At 38.3% G+C, this 20,800-nt stretch overlaps 2 protein-coding genes across 2 annotated transcripts; both read right to left on the bottom strand.

The window, feature by feature from the left end:
* Positions 1-2,290: 2,290 nt before the first annotated feature.
* On the bottom strand, positions 2,291-5,718 carry LOC122847288 (proteinase-activated receptor 2-like). The gene is made up of 2 exons (XM_044144879.1): positions 5,057-5,718; positions 2,291-3,865 (listed from the first exon to the last, which is right to left on the bottom strand). The coding sequence occupies exons 1-2, from the start codon at positions 5,079-5,081 to the stop codon at positions 2,802-2,804; spliced, it is 1,089 nt and encodes a 362-aa protein (XP_044000814.1). The 5' UTR covers positions 5,082-5,718; the 3' UTR covers positions 2,291-2,801.
* Positions 5,719-6,424: 706 nt separating this feature from the next.
* On the bottom strand, positions 6,425-9,778 carry LOC122847287 (proteinase-activated receptor 1-like). The gene is made up of 2 exons (XM_044144878.1): positions 9,530-9,778; positions 6,425-8,070 (listed from the first exon to the last, which is right to left on the bottom strand). The coding sequence occupies exons 1-2, from the start codon at positions 9,609-9,611 to the stop codon at positions 6,854-6,856; spliced, it is 1,299 nt and encodes a 432-aa protein (XP_044000813.1). The 5' UTR covers positions 9,612-9,778; the 3' UTR covers positions 6,425-6,853.
* Positions 9,779-20,800: the final 11,022 nt, after the last annotated feature.

Here is a 20,800-nt window from a genome sequence, read left to right as displayed (position 1 = left end):
CACGCGATAGTTTCCCCCTTTGGTTTCCATGGCACTCAACTTGTACAATAAGAAACAGATCATTTAGATAAAAGCGTATAAATGCGGAAATACTTACATACTGCAGTATGAAACACTTAATTTTAAGCGTGGAAAAAATAAATACTGATTAACCCTAGTTAAAAAGAAGTGTATATATATATATATATTTATAATAATAACAACAACAACAATAATAATAACAATAATAATAATAATAATAATAATAACGATAATAATAATAATAATAATAATAATAATAATAATAATAAATAAATACATAAATAAATAAATAGAAAGATGTTAATACACAAAAATAATCAGAATAAATATAAGGCAAAATGTTTAAATTATGATTTCATTCACTGGAGGGGAAAAGCTATCCAAACCAACCAGCTTTTTGAGTGATTTTCTACTGGTTCACACGCAGACAGACCTGCTTTCCGCCGCTTGCTCCGCGCATGCGCTTACTCCTCACCTATCTTCCTGCTTGCTGCCACAGCTCCTCTGTCAAGTTGTTTGTTGTTCTTTTATTTTGCCTTACTCTTATGGGCTTGTCGTCTTCATGTCGTGTTTCTGTTTTTTATTTTCCTATCCATGTTGCATTGTTTCATACATTTACCAGAGATTGTATGTTTGTTAAATAAAAAAAAAAAAGAAAAGAAAAAAAAAAAGCGGTGTTATCAAGTCAAGACGTATAAGTTGTAATATGCCCCACGAATGAAGGATGGCATTTTACGTTTGAATTTTAGCTTAACTTTGAACAACGTTTACAACGTCAATTAGCACAATTCATTTGTAGGCAACATTTTGCCCACATACTATGTTCTTGTATTTATTCTTGGCCTGTTGTCAAGAATAAATACAAAACAATTCTTGTTTTGTGCTGCATAATAGATGTGCAATAAAAAAAGACACACGTTACATGCTGGCTTCCACTGTTCATTTATAAGACTCAAGTTATTCAGCTGACCAAATGACGGGTAACTCCATGAATGGAGTGATTTCATATTGTTATTTTTTTGTTCAGTGAAGGATTTTTAGGCTAACCACACATTCAGTCCACTATTGTTTGGTACTGCGGCGGCAGGGTTTTCTTTCTTGAGAAGAAAATTCTCCAGTTCTTCATAAGCTTCCGTCAGAAGATGTGCGCCAGCAGCAAAAGGTTGTAGGACCAGAAGATCTGTCAATTTTGAAGAAGACTCAAACTGAAGTAGCTAACTATTTTACGACTGCCTATCCATCTATGGTAGAAAGACAAAATTATACAGAGTCACAGTTGGTCAGTAAGCTAATTAGTTTGGCCATAGTTGTTTTTGGTGATTTAACACTCAAAATTCACAGTACTGAAATGGTCTATGACCAAAACTGAAATGAGAACAAATGGTAAACATGTGTGTTATGAAAATAAGGAACAGCTATAGTTTGACCTTTCCAACAGTCTGCCATTCAAAACACACTCAGCTACACACGCCTCTGTAAAGGTCATTTTTAGTTCCACATGCAGCAGCTTAATGTTTGATTAATCTCACTGCAATCTTCCAGTAACACTTTTAAAAACTTTTAAAAGACGTTCTTTGGATGTGAGAAATGTTTGAACTTTAACGTCACCCAAAGGTTGAATATTAACTGGGTTGTATTACAAGACGAAAACCAGAAACCCTTAAAAGGAGTAAAATGTCCATTTGAACACAGATCATTTTTGCTTGACAAATCGGCCTAAGAAAAAGGGCTAGGTTTAAAATTATTACTATGCATAATGTGTGTTGTACGAGTGACTAACAAAGCTGGGGTAAATAAAGGTGTTGGAGGTATCAGAGGGAGTTGTGTTCAAAGTAGGTTATAGCACATATAAACTGTTTTTCCCCATTTATCCATAATATCCCTAATCTGAGTTTTACTAAACTGATACGTTTAAAGACAAAAAAACGAAATGGGAGTTTCAGCTTTTGAATGCTGAATCTTTACAAAGATTTCTCAGTGCTCGTCTTCAGTCAGAGACAATTAAGATAAAACTGGCTGATTTTGGTCACTGATTGATTAACTGATTGGCAAATCCCCAGTTTAAACCAAGTACATATTCAGTGTGTAACCAAGTTCTTCAATCCAAATTCAAATGAGTTGATTCAGGTCAAGATTTACAATGTAAATGAAACAGGTTTTACCATGCAGAAAGCAGGAAGAACTGGACTAATAGTTGGGCCAATGACTCAACTTTCGTTTCTTTTTTTTCCTTTTATACAAAAACATATATAAAAGAAGTCAGTCATTAAGGTAGTTTTACATAATTTAATAGGTAAAAGGTGTCATTAACTAATTGATTTACAGTCTTGTTGCACACAAAAAAGCTACATTCATTTATCTAAAACCACAACATAAGTATCTTCTACGTAATCAAGGTAACTGGTCAAAAATAGCAATAAAATGAGGCATATAGCAGAATGCACAATATATATATATATAAAAAAAAAAAAAATGTACACATTATTTTTCAAAAACAAATATTCACCATGCAAAAAAAAGCTCTAGAAAATCATAGACCTGTTCCCAACTGCTCCATCTCAAGATCTATTTTCTCTCAAACCTGAGTTTAACCCTCTGTAGTCTTAAGCGAGGGTTGACCCCGCAAACTCTTCACCCTGTGAGCAGTCTGACGGGGGTCACACTGAACCCGCCTGAGCTTTTACAACCCTCCTGCTTCCCCGCTGTCCCACCTTGATATCCTACACGCTCCTTCAGAGCGCCACGCTAAGACCACGGGAGGGTTAATAACGACACCGCCATCAGCAATCGCTGCTCTGTGTGTTTCGCGTGCTACTGGTGGTATACGAGCCGCTCTTCTTGGAGAACTTCAGAGCGCTGAAGGAGACCTTTTGCCTCTCAACTGTCCTCTGACTCCTGCACAGAAACGTGTTCTTCACGTGCTCCCTGAAGTCCTCGGAGATGAAGTAATAGATAAAAGGGTCCACGCAACTGTTCAGGCTCGCTAGGCACAGGGTGGTGATGTAAAACCCGTACCCGTTGTTCACAACCTCTCCTAGCAGGAGGATGTAGTGCGCCAGCAGCATGATGTTACTGGGAGTGAAGCAGACGATGAACATGAGCAGGACGGTGATGATCAAGACCACGGCCTTGCGGCGCTTCTTGGCAATGGTAGGGTCCCCCATGTTGTCCTGGAGGGCCCTGAGCATGAGGACGTACGACATGACGCACACAACTGTCGGGACGACATAGCCCAGAGTTCCCATTGTCAAGAAGTATCCAGCCGCAGTCTTCTTTTGGCTTGGCCTGGTGACGTCATGGCAGGTCCGGATGCACATGTTTGGTATGTTTACTTCTTGATCGTAGCAGTAGAGAGGAATGGTGATGAGCCACACCAGCACCCAGACCGCTACAGAAACAGAGACCGCTAAACCAGTGCTCCTTTGATGATAGGACATTGGGTAGACTACCCCCCAGTAACGTTGGACGCTAATGCAGGCGATGAAGGCCATGGAGCAGTACATGTTGCCGTAGAAGAACCCCACCAGAACTTTGCACAGCCCGTCTCCGTACTTCCAGTCGTTGCCATTGAGGTGGTAGTCTATTTTTAAAGGGATCCAAATAATAAAGAGCAGGTCAGCAAGAGCCAGGTTGGCCATGTAGATGGATGATGGGTGCCTTTTTTTGGTCCTGAAGAGGAAAACCCATAGAGCCAAGGCGTTGGTGGGAAGCCCAACGACAAACACGAAGGTGTAGACGGCTGGGAGGAAGACGGTTGTGAGAGAGCTTTTCAGGACTGCTTGAGCTTCAGAGCCAATAAATACGCCATCATCTGTTTCTGACCCAGTCAAGCCTTTGGTCATTCCTGTGAATTCAAAGCATGAAATCTTTAGAGCTTTCCAAAAGTACTTACTGTATAAAACATTAACTTTTTCATATTCAGTGCATAATAATAACCATTGACATCAGTGTACTTCAATGGGATTTTATGAAATAAACCAAACATAAAGAAAAAGAAATGCAGTGCTCTAATTTGTTCTCTCTTATTATTTATTTATTTTTTACACTATATTTTTTCAGATCATGACTCTATTTTTAAGACTGGATAAAGATAGCCTGAGTAAACAATGACCTCATTCATTAAGAGAGAAATTCTACCCAAAACAACCTGGACCGCTGGGGAAAAGTAACTTCCTGACATATCATAGCACACACTTCCCAAAAATTTCCATTTTAGTCTCATCAGTCCACGGAAAATTTTCTCAAAAGGGGTCATCAAGATGTTCTGTAGCAAATTTGAGTTGGACCTTCGGGGTCTGCATGGCCGGCCTTTGTTTCTGGTTTAAGACCTTTCCCATTACTGCCAAGTCTCTCTGTTAAACACTGACATTAAGGAATCGATGTCTGCAGAGCTGTAGCTCTTGTTCTGGGTTCTTGTGACCTCCTGGTTATGGTCGATGTGATCTCTGAGACATTTTGGTCGATCAAGGTCTCCTGGAAAGGCTCACCAGTGCTGCATGCTTTTTCTTACTACGGTTCATTGGTGTCTTATGGCATTAGTACCGTACAACGTTGGTTTTCACATTGCTTTTAGATTATGTGATGCTGCAGCAAAAATAGTTGACTTTAAAACACATTCAGATGCTAAAATACCCCAGTCAAATATCAGACCTTTAGTCCTTTGAAAAGTACGGGGAAATAAAACTCCTTTCGTCCAATTCGACTGCAATTGAGACATTTTGGCCAGAAGAATGGGCCAAAATATCTCTCTCTATGTGCAAACCTGGCCAAGAGACACCATAAAAACAAACACCTACTATTAACCTTACACTTTACAACTATCCACTACTTTTGTGTTGGTCTAACTGTAAAACTCTACATAAAATACAAAACAATAAATATAGTGGTTGTGGAGACGGTCTGTTGGTTGTAAGCACGTACTTAACGGTATGAAACACTTGTCATTCAAAATCACAGTTTATGTACTGGGTTTCCACACTGACGGGTTATTGAGGCAATAACAATAAGAAAAAGCAAAAGGAATATAAAACGTTACCTTCTGTCGTCGCACACATCGACATGACCGCAAATTCAGTTGACAAACGCGAAGGTTAAAAATGAGAGAGCGGGCGCGGTCTGCGTCGACACCGTTTGTTTCCTCTGTACAGGTTGCAAAAGCAAACTTCCTGACACCTGGATGATGTCACTATACGTCACGTGACTTACGCAAAGCAGCCAGGCCACTGGCAAGACGGTAACTGACTTGGTACTTAGGAGAAGAGTTCATGTAAAAACGCGTCGCCTGCTTTCCAGGAACGAGGGTCGATATTCCACCCAAGAAGTTCGTTGAACTGGTTTACTGTGTTCACACATAGAGGTTATCAGAGGATACAAGTCAGTACAATGACTCTTCTAGTCTGATTGATCGATGCAATCTGCGACTGTTATCAGCCATCATTTCTCTTTTTAAATTACTGGCTTGTATGCGAACATCTCATGTACAAACTTAGGATGTTAGGCATGTGCCAGTTATGGAAAAGAAAACTAGAAGAAAGCGACGTTGCTTCACTAAATGAGAATCAGCAGAATTATTTTTTTTTTCTCTCTCTCTCTTTTCGACTGTTTCAGCCAGGTTATCTTTGACTCTGTGCTTCAAGGATATTTTAAGCACAGAGTCTAAATCCTGTCTGACAAAGGATTTTAGGAAGTAATTAATTATCTTGAGATACTTAAGCAATAACTACCTGTAGCAGGATGACGTTTTTCTTAATAAACGGTAAAATAGCCCCACCTATCGGTGCAGATGAGTAAGAACAACTTTGACACTATTATTGTCATAAGCAGTTTTGAGGTACGCATGCGTCACCTTTACATTTGCGTTACATTGGCTTTCATTTGTAGCCAGTTCTGTTGATGTTGCCCCCTAATACGCAAATTTTATTTGAATGTCTTTTTGATGACGCAATTAATGCGTACAGTATCACTATAGAAATTCAACTCATTTTAAAAGGACATTCTTACAATTCAACACGGCTGACTGCGTCCACAGGCCTTATAGTTTTACTTTACCGGTATCATGTAAAATTTTCTCATATACCGAATGTCACGTTTTCATAATCCATATTCAATTAAAACGTACAGAAATAAGTGAAACAAATCACTTTGTGCAAATAATTCATGATTTTCATTTCATGAACAAAGTTACAATAAATTCCCTTTTCAGTATCAACTAAACTTACCGAGTTACATTTGTTAAATATGTGACCCATTGTAATAAGAATAAAAAAATTAAAAAAGATTGAAAGTTCTCTACCAACTTAGTGATTTACATATTTGGCCAGCAGGTGGCAACATTGAACTACTTTCCTTTTAACTGGAACCTCTGGTTAATTCAGTTTGCTTAACAGAAGTCAAAACATCAAAGTTGAGTCTCAAATATTTATTAAGAAACAAAAATATTTAAAAAAATGTACATTTTGAAAAGATATAGATGAAAGCTTACATATACAAAAAAACAAAGCACTAAACGTAACAGCTGTTTCACCAGCTGAAGGAATAGCTAATAACATTCAGTGTGCAAATGTAAATATACAGAGCAAAAAGAGAAGCATACTGCGGCTCTATACTCAGTTTTATGCCAGATTTAACTTCTCATTTGTGCGTGTAGGTTTGTCACGCAAAAAAAAAAAGATTTCTAGTGTTTCTACTACTGCAAGATGTTTGGTTATCTTCTGTTTCAGTAAATCTCATCAGAAACATCCCAACTAAGTGCTCAGTTTATGTAGTAGCCTTAACTTTACAGCTTTGTGTTTCTGCACTTAAAAACACTAACCACTGCCCGGTGCCACAGTGATCAGACCAACAGTTTCTTGTACTGGCTGTTCAGGTTTTGTTCCAGTGAGTTTGTTTTACTCACTAACGAAGACACTGTGGAGCATTCGGTGCGGCTGGACTTCAGAATGGGTCTGGTGCTGGATCTGTACGAGCCAGACGACGAATTGGTGAGAGTGTCCTTTGTCGACGAGCTGCACAACATGTTGGACACCTGTCTCTGACACTGGGAAGAGCCAAAGTAGTAGAGGAGGGGATCCAGGAGGCAGTTCATGCTGCCCAAACACAAAAACATCAAGTAGAGCCCGTAGGAGCTGTCGGTGGCCTTCGAGGCATTGTTGGATCCCTCAAACAGCAAGTAGTGTGCCAGCAGGAAGCAGTTGGTGGGCATGAAGCACAGCACGAAAATCACAAGGACCGTCAAGATCATCACCACCGCTCTTGTTTTTTTGCGTGATCTTCCTTGAAGCCCGCGTGCCACGCTGCTCAGCGTCCAGATCACTTGAGTGTAGGACCCCACCGTGACAAGAAAAGGCAAAACGAACAGGGAGAAACAGATGGCAATGAAATAAATCTTCAACCACAAAATCGCCTCAACGGTTTGGACGTCGTGGCAGGTGGTGATGTTCAGCTCCTCGACGTAAGCCGTCTGGTCGGAGACGACAAGAGGAACGGAGGCGGCGAAGGACAGGACCCACATGGTCACGCAGGCTTTGACGGTGTTCTCCGTCTTCCTCCACGCCAGGGAGTCGATGGGGTACACAACCGCAAGGAACCGGTCCACGCTGATGCAGGCTATTAGAAGGACGGAGCAGTACATGTTCCAGTAGAAGCTGGCGGTGACCACTCGGCACAGGAACCAGCCGAATATCCAGTTGTTGCCCATGAAGTGGTACGAGATCTTGAAGGGCAGCATGAGGCCGAAGAGCAGGTCAGCAGAGGCCAGGTTCAGCATGTAGATTACCGCCGGCTTCTTTGGGTGGATGCCCTTGAAGAAGGCCACGATGGCGGCGAGGTTGATGGGAACGCCGATGCAGCACACCAAGGTGTAGAACGAAGGCATGAGTACCGTGGAAATGGGGCTCGTCAGGAACTGACGTGCCTCTTCAGAGAGGGATCCTTTTAATGTTTCATTCTTCACTGTCTGGATTGAAGGGACCACTTGCTGATCTTCATCAACATAATCTATGGGTTCATATGTGGCTCTTGGAGCAATGACAAAGGTCCGTAGATTAGTGCCTGGCAAAAGAAAGATAAATTAATAAATAAGCAAATCAGGACCCCATTTGCTATAAATGGAACTATTTCTATTCAAAGAATTAATTCAGAGAAATACAAAGTCATTATGAAGGGCCCAAGGCAAATTAACTGACAACACCTCAGACAGGTCTGATCATTTCATACTTTTACATTTTTGGTTGCTTCTGACAACTTTTTTAGGTACAAAAAGGCTGGAAGTTTTATATGAACTGTCAATTTGTGCTTTGTAGCCGCTTTGGCAATTGGTGATTTAGAGTAATCATCTGTAATATCTATCTGTAGGGGATCAGGTGAGAGGTCTTGGATCAGGAAACAAAATGTCCCAAACAGAGACAAAAAACCCAGAATAAAGTTGAATATATCCTATATAATCTTCTGAAAACACTGAAACCTTAAAATAAAGCATTTCATTATGACTATTTATCTTGATTATTTTTTAAAACATTAACCTTAAACAGTAAAAAATAAATAAATAAATAAAGGTATTTCTATATTGTATATGTTACATATAACATATACTACAAAAATGGTTAGTTGACATGACTAATGCAGAAGTAGGGAGGCACGTAAAGAAAATCTTGGGAACGAAATTACTGGATAAATAATGCAAACAAGATTGGCCTGGTTGTCAAACCATGAGCTTGTGTTCATTCTAGGACTATAGAAAATGTGAAATTTCAAAATAAAGCTAAATAAACACAGCGGTCCCCTCATCTGCAAAATGGCTGAAGACTCAGTCACATGGCTCTTTATGAATGTGGTTAAAAATGACAAAAAAAAACAAAAAAAACCTAATTTTTCCTAAATCCAGCTTCTTGTGGAATACCCGCATTAAATTTTTATGACAGAATTTAATTTTATTACACCTATTTTTCTTGCAATTTGTTTGAAGACTTTTTTTTTTAAAACACAGATTTTTTTTTTTTTTTTTTTTTTACAAATAACATAACATAGAAAAGAATCTATTCATGAGAATGAAAAGGGCACCTTGGACTGTAAAAGTTGCAGATGACTTAGGGCCACATTCAACCTTGGACCGGCCCTGTGCGAACTTTCTAACACACATACAAAAAAAGAAAAAATAAATAAATAAATAAATAAAAAATAAAAATGCCGAAAAATCATAATCACTCAAAAGTAGTCTTCAATTTACCATTCACGCTTCAATTTTGGGGAGAAACAGCGGATACTACAAACTTTTAAACTGTACCTTTAAAATGATCCATTATTTAATGTCAACTCATATTTTTTTTCCCCCTCAAACATGGAGATGCGAAAAAATGTCGAAGAACACCCTACTTTCTTCCTACTTCGTTTTCTAAAACCAGCTCATTTGTGTGCGAAAAGCCACACCAGTTACGTAAAAAAAAAAAGAAAAAAAAAGGTTATTTTGACGTATGATTAATTTTAGATGGATAAAACAGAAACTTTTTCTCACCGTTTATGTTGACAGCACCAGCAGCAGAAAACAGGCAAACCAGCAACAAAACCAAAGATCGTAGGTCCCCTGAAAACATCATGTTGGTGAAATCGAGAGGAAGATGGCTCCAGACGTTCTGTGTCCCTCTCCCACGTTCCTCTGCAGTTCATCAGACTCCCGAAGACTTTTTGGTTCCGCCCAAATTCAGTCCCCAGCGCGTCCCTCCCCCCCAGTGTCCGGCGCTTCACTCGAATTCCTTTCTCCTGATGTCACCTTTCCCGTCACATAATAACAGCCCGACCATGTAAATAAATAAATAGAGAAATAATAATGCCACATTTTTCTTTAATATTCTGCTGAAGACGTTCCACATCGCGTCGCATTACAACCAAACTTCAACGTGCCTTATTTTCATTTTAAGCATAGGTTGCTAAAAAAGGTTACTAAAGTGCCAAAACAAGTTCTGTGCTTGTTTTATTATTTTAAATTACATGAAATCAACTTATAATGAATGTTCATGGCTAACTTAAAAAAAAACAACAACAACAACAAATGTATATCAGAGACCCCACCTACACCCATAAGTTTCAGAAAAATCGTACATATTTGTAAGAGACAGAAATGCAGCCCTTCACTTCCGGTCACTTCCGTCGTATCAGGAACGTCAAAACTTCAGTCTTTGAAGAAGAGTCCTGCAACTTTTCAACGTCCTAAATCAGTCCGACGTAACTCTTGTCAGAAGGATAGCATTAAAGGAAAGCTTTAGTTTAATGGCATATGATTAGAAGGTATTAGCCATAAGAAAGAAAGAAAGAAAGAAAGAAAGAAAGAAAGAAAGAAAGAAAGAAAGAAAGAAAGAAAGAAAGAAAGAAAGAAAGAAAGAAAGAAAGAAAGAAAGAAAGAAAGAAAGAAAGAAAGAAAGAAAGAAAGAAAGAAAGAAAGAAAGAAAGAAAGAAAGAAAGAAAGAAAGAAAGAAAGAAAGAAAGAAAGAAAGAAAGAAAGAAAGAAAGAAAGAAAGAAAGAAAGAAAGAAAGAAACAAGGAAAGAAAGAAAGTTAAGAACTTTACCAGACATGCTGTGAAAAAAGTGACTCATTGTCTAGAAAATATGTTAAATGTTTTTTGTTTTTTTATCTTTATTTTTGCTTGTGGTGACTAAATTGGATCAGATTAGAGATTAGTCCAACAGAAGGACTTTTTATTTAATATATAATCTAAGGGTTCATGTAGCCTTGGAGCGAAAAAACTTCATTGTAGTCTGACGAACGTGTACGTTTGTTTTCCTTTTGATAAAAGTAAAACCAACTGGAGTTTTTTCAGAGAATGAAGGATGTGAGACTTTGTTCCGTAAACACAACTTTATTCTCAATGTCGTTTACAAGATAAGTCTTAGTTTGTCCCTGTAGACGTTTCAGGGCTTCCTCTGTTTGTAGCAGACAGCTGATCATATCAGGAGGAATCCGTAAATACGCAGCAGAAAAAAATGACCTCTTTGAGATACTTTTTTTTTTATTATTAAAAAAAAGTATTTATTTACGTGAGTCTTCTAGTCTAGTGTTCTGTCTGAATCATATCTAGGAACATAGTGCTAATTTACGACGACGATGAGGATCAAAAACAAAATGTTCAGTACACTTACTGTTTAAAAAAAAAAGTCTTTTCAAGGCATTTTCACAGGAACTGACTTCCTGGACTTCTTCCTCTTTAGTCCATTGTAAAGTGTTTATTTGTGGCTTATGTAAACTAATTGTTCGGACTGTAAACACGTCCAATTTTAGTTAAATCACATGGCATGAGAGTTGACTCCACCCCCAGATGGCTGTTAGCCTCAGAGTCATTAAAAACCAGGAGATTTGTAGCTGTGTAGCACCAGATAGAACCGACCAAGCAAGAGAAAGTGTTTGCTTTGGCTCACGTTGAATGCTGACTGTTTTCTCTCAGTGTGAGAGGAAAAGTTAGTTTCTGATGACAGGGGGAGGTTTTGGGAGTAGTCGGCCTCATTTGCACAAACAGCCTGGACTCCCCTTGGGGTTCAGTATCTGAGCTCGCTGACGTTCATGCAAAACCGTTTCCTCCCAGACACTTCTCTCAAAGTTGTCTGTTTTTCATCAACTTGTCTCCCTTTTGCTTGCTTTCAAATTCATTTGTATGCAAAAAACCCAAACACACACACACAAAAAGAAAACTGGCGCTCATTATTCATAGCTCCCATTAGTTTAGACTCTGGCCCGCTGTTTTGTCTGCTCTCTCTCTTTCAGGCGTTGCCATCTGAGGTTTGCTCCACTGATATTCCACACCTGTTACTCATCAGTCCATTTTCCAGTCATCGCAAGTTACGCATATGGTCCTCGACGGCTCTCTGCTTTGAGACAGAATTGATTGTTCTTTTGATTTGTGCTTTTCCTTGGGATTTCCCAAAAAACTATCCAGACATTGCCTTTCTGTTGCCTGTGCAACAGAACAATGGAAAATGTGGATCAACCCAACTGCAAACTGATTTCAACCAGTTTGCCAATAAATTTTGTTTCCTCGATTTTTGTTCATGCTGGTGTGCTGAAAACATATATAGGTATGAAAATGGGGAGACAAATGGGGTTTTGTTGGTCCTTTAATGTCTGTGGCTAACTTTGAATCTCCTCTTGTTGCGAATAGTGCCTGTGCATTGGGATCAGTGTTGTGAAATTTAAAGCATTGTGCATTGACAGGATGGGTTATATTATTTTATTTATTAATGTTCAAGAATTTGGTTGGTAAACGTCCCTATGGGGACCAAGAATTTATCGATCAGATTCTTGAAAAAAGAAGGCCTTCACTTTTTGTTTCAAGCATCCAGCACTCCGATGTGAGAGGCTCCTGCACAGTGTAAAACCATAACAAGGCCATCGAATCAGTATTTGGTTTTGCAGCTGTAAATGTAGTGGTCATAAAACTATTTTAGACAACTAAAAGCGAAAACAAGATCTAGTGATCTGCGATCGATTGTTTTGGTCTTTCAAGTTCGGTGCTACAGACAGATATGCTAAAGGGTAGCCTAAGTTTAATGAAGTCTAAAAACAATGTATTTTCTTTAATGTTACTTTGTTAATCGTTCGGGTTTCGGTTGGTTTTGTCTGATCGAATGTAGGGGAACGTTAATGTAACGGTTCTGCTCCTCCATTACAACACTGGAGACGAACGTAGTAACATTGTGTCCGTGTTTTCATTATTCCCCTACAGGTAAAGTTCTTATTCATAAGGTGTAACTTTAAAGCTATCGATTACATTCTTTTAATGAACAGGGAGCGTTGTGGTGACTGTGATAACTATAGTCTAAGAGCTACTATATTCACCTTAACCTCCTGGTTAGCTGCGTCTTGTGTGTTAGGTTTGTCTTACTGTGTTGGCATAACCGCGACGTGTGTAATGTTTACTCAATATGTGGCAGTGTAATGTCTGAAACTGTTTTGAAATATTACCATTACAACACTGGAGATGAAAGTAGTAACATTGTGTCCGTGTTTTCATTATTCCCCTACAGAGTTCTTACTCCTAAGGGGCGTAACATAAAGATTTTGTAGAAGTGATGCACATATGCTGTATAAACATTGTGTGAGGGCATCAGCACAGTTATGCCAGAATGTCACTCTGGCTTATCTGCTCATCACGCTATGTGTGCTAAAACATCAAATGAGTAGTGAGGCATGACTAATGAATAGGAAAAGTCAAAATATTTCTGAAAGATTAATTCCACCATCAGGTGAAAGATGCAGATATTGTGAACTGGCACTGTGGACATAAATTGAACTGAATGAAACCGAGGACCTGAAAGGTCATACCAAAAATTCAGAAGGAGTTGGCCCATAAAGTTCAGTCTAGAGGCAAAAAATGTTATTAGAGCTCCTTAATGTGGCAAAAGGAGTCATGGTAACATACAGTAACAAACATAAATGTTACCATGATCAACAGACAAGCTTGTGGAAAAGTATTTTGTGCTATCACTGAAGTGTGTCCATTTTGAGGTGTTTAGTCAGACAAAAACTAGAAACACGCTGCATTGCTGTAAGAAGCTGTCATTAACCAGAAACATCTGGAAAGATAGCATCATGTTCAACTGAGCCAGGTTTAGTCTGCTTCCTGTTTACTTTCTACCAACCAATGCAAATGATTTATGCAATAAAGGATTAAGAAATTTCTTTGCTAACTTCCCTTTAACCAAAAAGGACTTTAGTGTGATGTGTGTTATCTGTTATCGCTCCAAAAAAAAAAAAAAAAAAAAAAAAAAAAAAATCCAGTGAAACTTTGGGCCAGAGGTTTTAGAAAGGGAGATAATCCTAACACATCGTGTAGTTGAAGGTTTGCTGTTTTAGTCAAAAGATGCACTGACAGACAGAACCTGTGGCAAATTTGGGATTAGTTTGGGCAAGTTTGTGGTTGCGTAAACATTTGAAGGTCAGAAATATCAGATTTTTTAAAAATTCAAATGAAAACTTACTGTGATTTTTGTTTGTTTTGCTTGCAGTAAACTCTATTTTATTCATTTTGAGAAAATGAATAAAATAGTCTGATTGCTGAAAAATTTGTATGTACAAGTTCTTTGTATCCATAAAATAAAAAGAGTTGTGCTCACATGCTTCTTTGAGACAAACGTATACGTTCTCCTAGTAATTTTGGGGGTTGATTTTTTTTTTTCCTGGAAAATATATGCATATGCTTCTCATAAAAAGGACTCTTCAACTTTCGGGTGAAATTTCAGGATGATCCTAAAATGCACAGTAACCTTCACAAGTCAGATGAAGGCGACCTTCTCTGAATTTTCAAATGTTCACCTGTTCAATCTTCCAGTAGTTTTTGCACAACTTGCTGTTCTCCAACATGCATTTGATCCACGAACTGACAAAAATGTCCCGATCATCTAGAAAGTCGCCATCAAGAGTTTTGACGTCTTGGTTTCAAGACGACGCCTCATGCCTGATCGAAGGTTCCTCTCCATTGCGAGGCCTCAAGCAGGAATTGCATGTTATTTGATGAAGCTATAATATAACCAGGGGCCAACTGCTGTAAATCAGCATCAACACTCATAAACTAATGCGTCAGCCAATCGGGGAATTCCTTCGTTTTCCTTTGTCCTTCCTGTTTTGTTCCGACAGCGTTGAACCGAGGCCCGATCGGGCTGAACAACAACCAGGAAAGAACAAAGATTTTCAGCAGAGGCAGACAGAAAAGCGACAAAGCCTTTATTGGTTTCTCTCTCAACTGGAACCGGGCCTGTGACTTTATCTCTCTCCGTCTGCATCCTGCCTCCGCCCTGGAGCTGACAGTGAGTTGGCGAACACTGCGGCATGGAAGGAGCTGACCTCCACTCCAGTGGCGCTCTCTCTCGTCTTTTGAAGATTGAACATTTTTATATCAGCGGGGGGGATCAACACGCAGAGGAAAGAGGCCACACATACGTCCAGGAAATGATCTCACTCCCTGAGCTCCCTGTCGGCTCATTGTGTCGGCTTGTCTTCAAGGTATTAATTGTTTTTTTGGAAACCTCTCAACCTTTACGCACTGACTTTCAGCTTAGCGTGCAAGTCCAGTAGACATCTTTGAAAAATGTCCGGGTGTTTCAAAGATGTCATGCATTCTAAGTGTCACTCTGTGAGGGCGGCACTGCGTTAGAAGGAGGTGAGGCAACGCAGCAAGATTTGGTGGAATAAGTTTTATTGGTGCTGCAGTTCACCAATACACCGACACCCATTTCTCCTCTGCAAAGCACAGCAGCTGGCTTTATCTTTTGGCCACTTCCACCCACACCAGGTGAAGGGGTGACAGACAACAATAAATTATTTACAAACCCAACACAAAATAAATGGTACAAATAAATATTTACATGCATCCAAATTAGAAACAACTAATCCTAAAGTCTATCAAGAAATTAAATCAAACTTAATATAACTTCAGAGCATTACCCTTCGTGGCTCACATGGTACGCTCCACCCTTCTAAGGAGACACACCAGGAAGGTAAACCCCAATTAACACAACACACAAACTGAAATAAAGAAATGAAACAAAAAGTATCTGTTCTGTAAATAAATATAAATTAAATGGGATGGAACCCCTGGTCTCCATCACATTAAGATTATTGGATACGGGAAATCGGGACAAAAAGAAACCTGCTGTGAACTGAGTTGTAGTTTTCAATTAGAAAGAAAGATTCGAACATTGGCGAAGGTAAATGTGGCTTATTGTCTAGCCTAATAGTGAGCAGCTGAGACCAAAGGACATCTGGGTAATGTTCTTTTTTTAACTCATGGAAGCAGGAAGTCATAGATTACTAAAAGAAAAAAAATGCTGATTAAATTTTTTAAGCGACAGTTGTTTTTGTTTTTTTTTAAAACAATTACTTCATCACAAGATATTTGTTTTCCCTACTGAACACGTTTCCTTAAAATTAAACGTTGAGGTTTTCAAGTTGAGGCTTTGTAAACTCTTCTCTTATTTTACTCTATTTACTCTATTCTTTGGTCTCATCCGTCAAAAATAAATGCATAAATAAAATATATTTTTATCCTCTTAAGTGTCATTATTTGAAAAGAGCTTTGAAAGTGAAACATTTCTGTGGCCATATTGTCTCCTGCTGAACCTTCCAAACTACGTTGAGACGTTTAAACATGTTTAAAATGGCAAATATCTAAAATGTTCAGCAGTTTTTCCCAGTGTAAAGTGACGGATTTCAAACGTCAAGCAACAAACCTGACAGCACTTTGTACTCAGAGAGCAGCAGAAATGTTTTGCTAATTTGCATAAGACCATGTAATTTCACCCAAACACACTCATATCTGCATAGCTTCTTTATTTGTTCCCTTCTGCTTATAATCTGTGAATCCAGAGCACAGCGTCGCATACAGCTGCAACTAATAGTTAAATCAGTAATCAATTATTCCTTCAAATATTCTGATGATTAATTGGTTTAAAAGATTGGAACATTGCAGATTTTTTTTTAACCATCCATGTCACTTATAATAAACACTGATTTTTTTCCCCAAATCTATATAATTGGGAGGTTTTAGCTAACAAAACAGGCATCTTAATTAAACACTGCCTTGTTTTTTTCTTAAATCTTCAGTATTGAAGCTCAAAGATTATCCTCTAGTAGTTATGTAAATCAACAACCAGAAAAAATACCTTTTCCAAAACCCAAAACCCGCGATGTATTCAGGCTGGATGACATTGCACAGAAATGGCTCAAATATACTTAGCATCATAATTAGTTGACACAGCAGCCTTTTTGTTACGCAGGTTTATAAAAACTCCCAAAACTTTGTAAAAAATACTACAAAATCTCTTCCATTTCCCCTTTTCCCTGTTTTTAACAACCTCTTCACTTCCCCAGTTATAAAAGATTTATAAAATTTATAAATGCAGAAGATCAACTTCAGCAGCAGGAGACAGGAAAGGCGACACACACACACACACACCCACACACCCACACACACAATAACCTCTCACTGATTCTTTTTGCAAAGTCATTCAGTCTTTTGCAAGATTCATTTCCTAGTTTAGAGTCTTATTTACGTCATCAACTGGTGAAAAGGAGGTCTGTATTTAATGAACAAGAGTTCAGCAAAGTAATTTCTCTATTGTAAATACTTTTAGAAGTTCTTTTTAAAACAACAACAAAAAACAAACATTGTATCTTTAACCATTGGTGGAAGAAACTCCACTGGTTACAACGACAAATCATCAAACCACCATGACACACGTTTGTGTGTCACTGTGCTGCTCAGTGTTTCCTTCCCTTTCTGACAGTCGGTCTCACACATTACAGTGACCAAACAAAATGGAGGACATAAATATTAATGCACAGCAACCACAACCATATGCTCTCCAGGTTGTTTTTGTGATAGAGTAACACATAACTCAAGTGAAATTAAAGCAATACAAAAAAGTTTTTAAGGGTTTGTTTTTGTTTTTATTATTGTCCTTTTTGTCCTTCCCTGATCCTGTTAAAAAAAACTCTCCCACAGCATGATGCTGAATACACAAGCACACCACACTTTTCAGAGTTGTATATATATATATATATATATATATATATATATATATATATATATATATATATATATATATATATATATATATATATATATATGCTGCTTTACGAGGATAAATCAGCCTTTGAGTCCTAAATTATTTGCTACATGTTTGGTTTTCACTTAGATTCACAAATTGACCCATTGACCTTTAGACCTGAGCATCTTAAGTGACTCTTAAAGCTAAATAAAGACATTCGTAACGCCCTGCATGTGAAACAGCAGAGACATCAACATTAAAACGTGTGGATTTCAAGATGAGGTCGTTTTCCTGCAGGAACCTTCCCAGATTTGAGTCAGGATTACGACACAAATGGCAGCGACGGCTTCGCTTTGATGTGGAAAAGTACAGGAAGCCATGAGTTCGGCAAGTTTATCTGAGCCTCCAGTGGAAAACCTCTGGACTGTGTAGAAAACGTCCATTAGAGTTATTTACTGTAGCATGTGGGTGTGCGCTGTTGGACACTTTCATCAAGCCGCGATTATGGAAATAAAAACACGGAGAACGGATGATTAAAAAAAAGTTTCTCATCATAAAAGGGAAATATTGCCATCTTCTGAGAGAATTAGAAACTACCTGGTGATTTCAGTACAATTCAAAATAATTGTATATAATTATATATATATGAACATAACAATTAAAAGTAACAGTTTTAGATATTGAGCACCATAAAAACAACAAAATACAAACACTGACTATAATACGGCAACCTCATTAGGACAAGATTAAAAATACATTTTGGACACTTATGGCAACAGGAACAAGACTGGTTTAATACTCTGCTGAGGTTTCGGAATATATTTTCATATTCATACACATGCAGGATTCATACTTCATTTTAAACATTCATTCATAATAAATTCTAAACTGAATTAAAAAAAAATCAAGCCTTTCTTTGTACTGTTTATTTATTTGTATCATTTATTTCTTTCTTATCTTGTTTTAATATCTGCAGTTTGAGAAGAGTCTTGTTTTTTTTTTCTTTGAAGGTACTTTAAATAAAAAAATAAGTCATTTGTATGAACCTCTGACTGCTGCTGTATTGAAAAATAATAATAACAGTGTTCACTTTGTGTCTATATTTTTGAAATGATTAGACTTTTTCATGCTTCTCTTTTTTGAAGCATAAATATATATATAATATATATATACATTGTGTGTCTGTGTCAAGCTTCCTGACACACCTTACTGTAACCAAACCTACCTAACGGTACGAATAAAGTTTGTTTACAAGATGGCGGCGTGCTCCTTAGCAGAGCGTAGAGCAGTAACACACATTTTGCCTCCATGAACAGAATCCTAGGATGATTCCTGCAGGAAATTTGACCACATCTCTTATCATAAAAAGATAGAAGTGTTATGGTTTTGCTTGTTGCCCTGAGATATCTCTGTTGCTGTGATGGGACGCGCTCCGGCTGCTGGAGGACAAATTCATTTCACTGCAGAATTCAGAAATACTTTATTAATCCCAGAGGAAATCAAGCTCATATTGTTTCAACATTCTTCACAGAGTTATTGTAGGTGGAGGCGGCTGTGGGCAGGAAGGATTTCCTGTGGCCAACTTAAAGAATGCTCTGACTGAAGACTTTGTTTTTCTATGGCAGTTTCCTGAAGAGGATGGACAGGGTTGTCTGTCATCTTATACACAATCCTTCTTTGCATGATCGTCTCTTATTGTCGTCATCAAGTTGTTGTTTTAAGTCCCTGGTTATGATGCTGCCACCCCAACGGACTTAGCTCCTTCAGACTAGCCAGCAGCAATTAGCAAACACTTGGTGGAACTGTGCAACTGCTGAGCTCATGATACCAGCTACTTCTCAGTGAAACACTGGTAAAAATGTAATTAATGGGTTAATAGAGGAGCTATGTTGTGAGTTTCACAAAGAGCAGAAGCTTCTTAAAGAGACAGAGACCCAATTTCAATTTAATTTCAAGTCAAAACAAAGTCAAAAGTGAATAAAGTCAAATTTCTTTTACATCAAATTTGACATATACAGCTTTTTTATAACACCTGAAGGGAACATATTCACTTTATGACAGTTTTCTGCAGGAAAACTGTCATAAAAGCCCTTCATAACCGGTTCTGGAACGTAATAACATGCTAACATTAAGTCTTTGGAACAGCCTCAACCCCACTGTAAATAAATTATACACTAGTGTGTTGCGTGTCTAAGACGATCCAAATGAGGCTGCTTACTATGACGAATAACCAACAATAAGTTGTAACTCGTTCGCCCAATTCTGCTGTTTTCAAAATAACTGGAGTCGTTTCCCGTGTCGTCATTTTATCTGGGAAAATGAATGGATCAAAACCCCAAACTCTTAGGAGATCCATCCCCGTGGAGAGCAGATATGCCTTAAAAGTTCTTATTTTGAAAAAAGAAAAAAAAAAGATTTATTAATTCTGTTTGATGTTATGGGAAACAGACCAGAGACGTGGTCGTAAAAACAGATACAGGAAACAGATGGCTGTCAACGGATGCGACGCTGCTTGGAGAGAAGGAACTTAGAAGCGACTCGCTAAGATGAGCTGTTGATGGAGTTTCATTGTTTCTGTGTCACTACTGCTCTTATGGGCCAACAATTAGGTTTTTTTGTTTTGTTTTGGTTTGTTTTTTTTTACACCCAACCAGTTGTTAACCGCAGTGGAACAGATCAAATGACTTTCCTCTCGACTTTACTTTGAACATCTCTGTGGTCTTCATAGCTTGACGTCACTAACGCGAAGCGCCCTCACGTCTTAAGGAAAAAAAACCCAAAAAAAACTGCAGAGGTTGAATGTGAACTGAACACACAAACATCTGAGAAACGGATTCAGTGAAAACACTGAGACATCTGTTAACAGCTGGATGCTAGAGCTCCAATAATAAACTGTCCCTTTGGTCGGAGAAAGCACCGAAATGCTGCGTCTTGCCAAAAACATATTCACAGAGCCAAAACCTTTTCACGTATTGTCATGTCTAATGGAGATGCATGTGGAACTAGAATGTTGTTAGAAGAGCGGAAGGAAAAGCCACCGTGGCCATGCATTTTTATTAATAAACCACTTTAATTTAAAAGAAAAAAAAAAGGTTACAAAATCCAGTGACATGGCCACTGAGCGATCACGTTAGCGATCCAACAGCATCGTGAACGCCGAGGAAAGCAGCACACAGGTCAGGCTGTCATGCTCTGAGTGCGGGTGATGGAGGACACAAATGTAGCAAGGCCATATTGATGATTTAATGAAAA

The sequence above is a fragment of the Gambusia affinis genome, linkage group LG17 (assembly GCF_019740435.1).
Source record: "Gambusia affinis linkage group LG17, SWU_Gaff_1.0, whole genome shotgun sequence".
In the NCBI taxonomy this organism is placed as follows: domain Eukaryota; kingdom Metazoa; phylum Chordata; class Actinopteri; order Cyprinodontiformes; family Poeciliidae; genus Gambusia; species Gambusia affinis.
This window is presented reverse-complemented; position numbering and strand designations above follow the sequence as displayed.

Coding starts and splice junctions, on each gene's coding strand:
- LOC122847288 (XM_044144879.1), bottom strand. CDS start 5,081: ATGTCGATGTGTGCGACGACAGAAG. Junction 3,866..5,056: donor GATGTGTGCGACGACAGAAG/GTAACGTTTTAT, acceptor TTGAATTCACAG/GAATGACCAAAGGCTTGACT.
- LOC122847287 (XM_044144878.1), bottom strand. CDS start 9,611: ATGATGTTTTCAGGGGACCTACGATCTTTGGTTTTGTTGCTGGTTTGC. Junction 8,071..9,529: donor TGGTGCTGTCAACATAAACG/GTGAGAAAAAGT, acceptor TTCTTTTGCCAG/GCACTAATCTACGGACCTTT.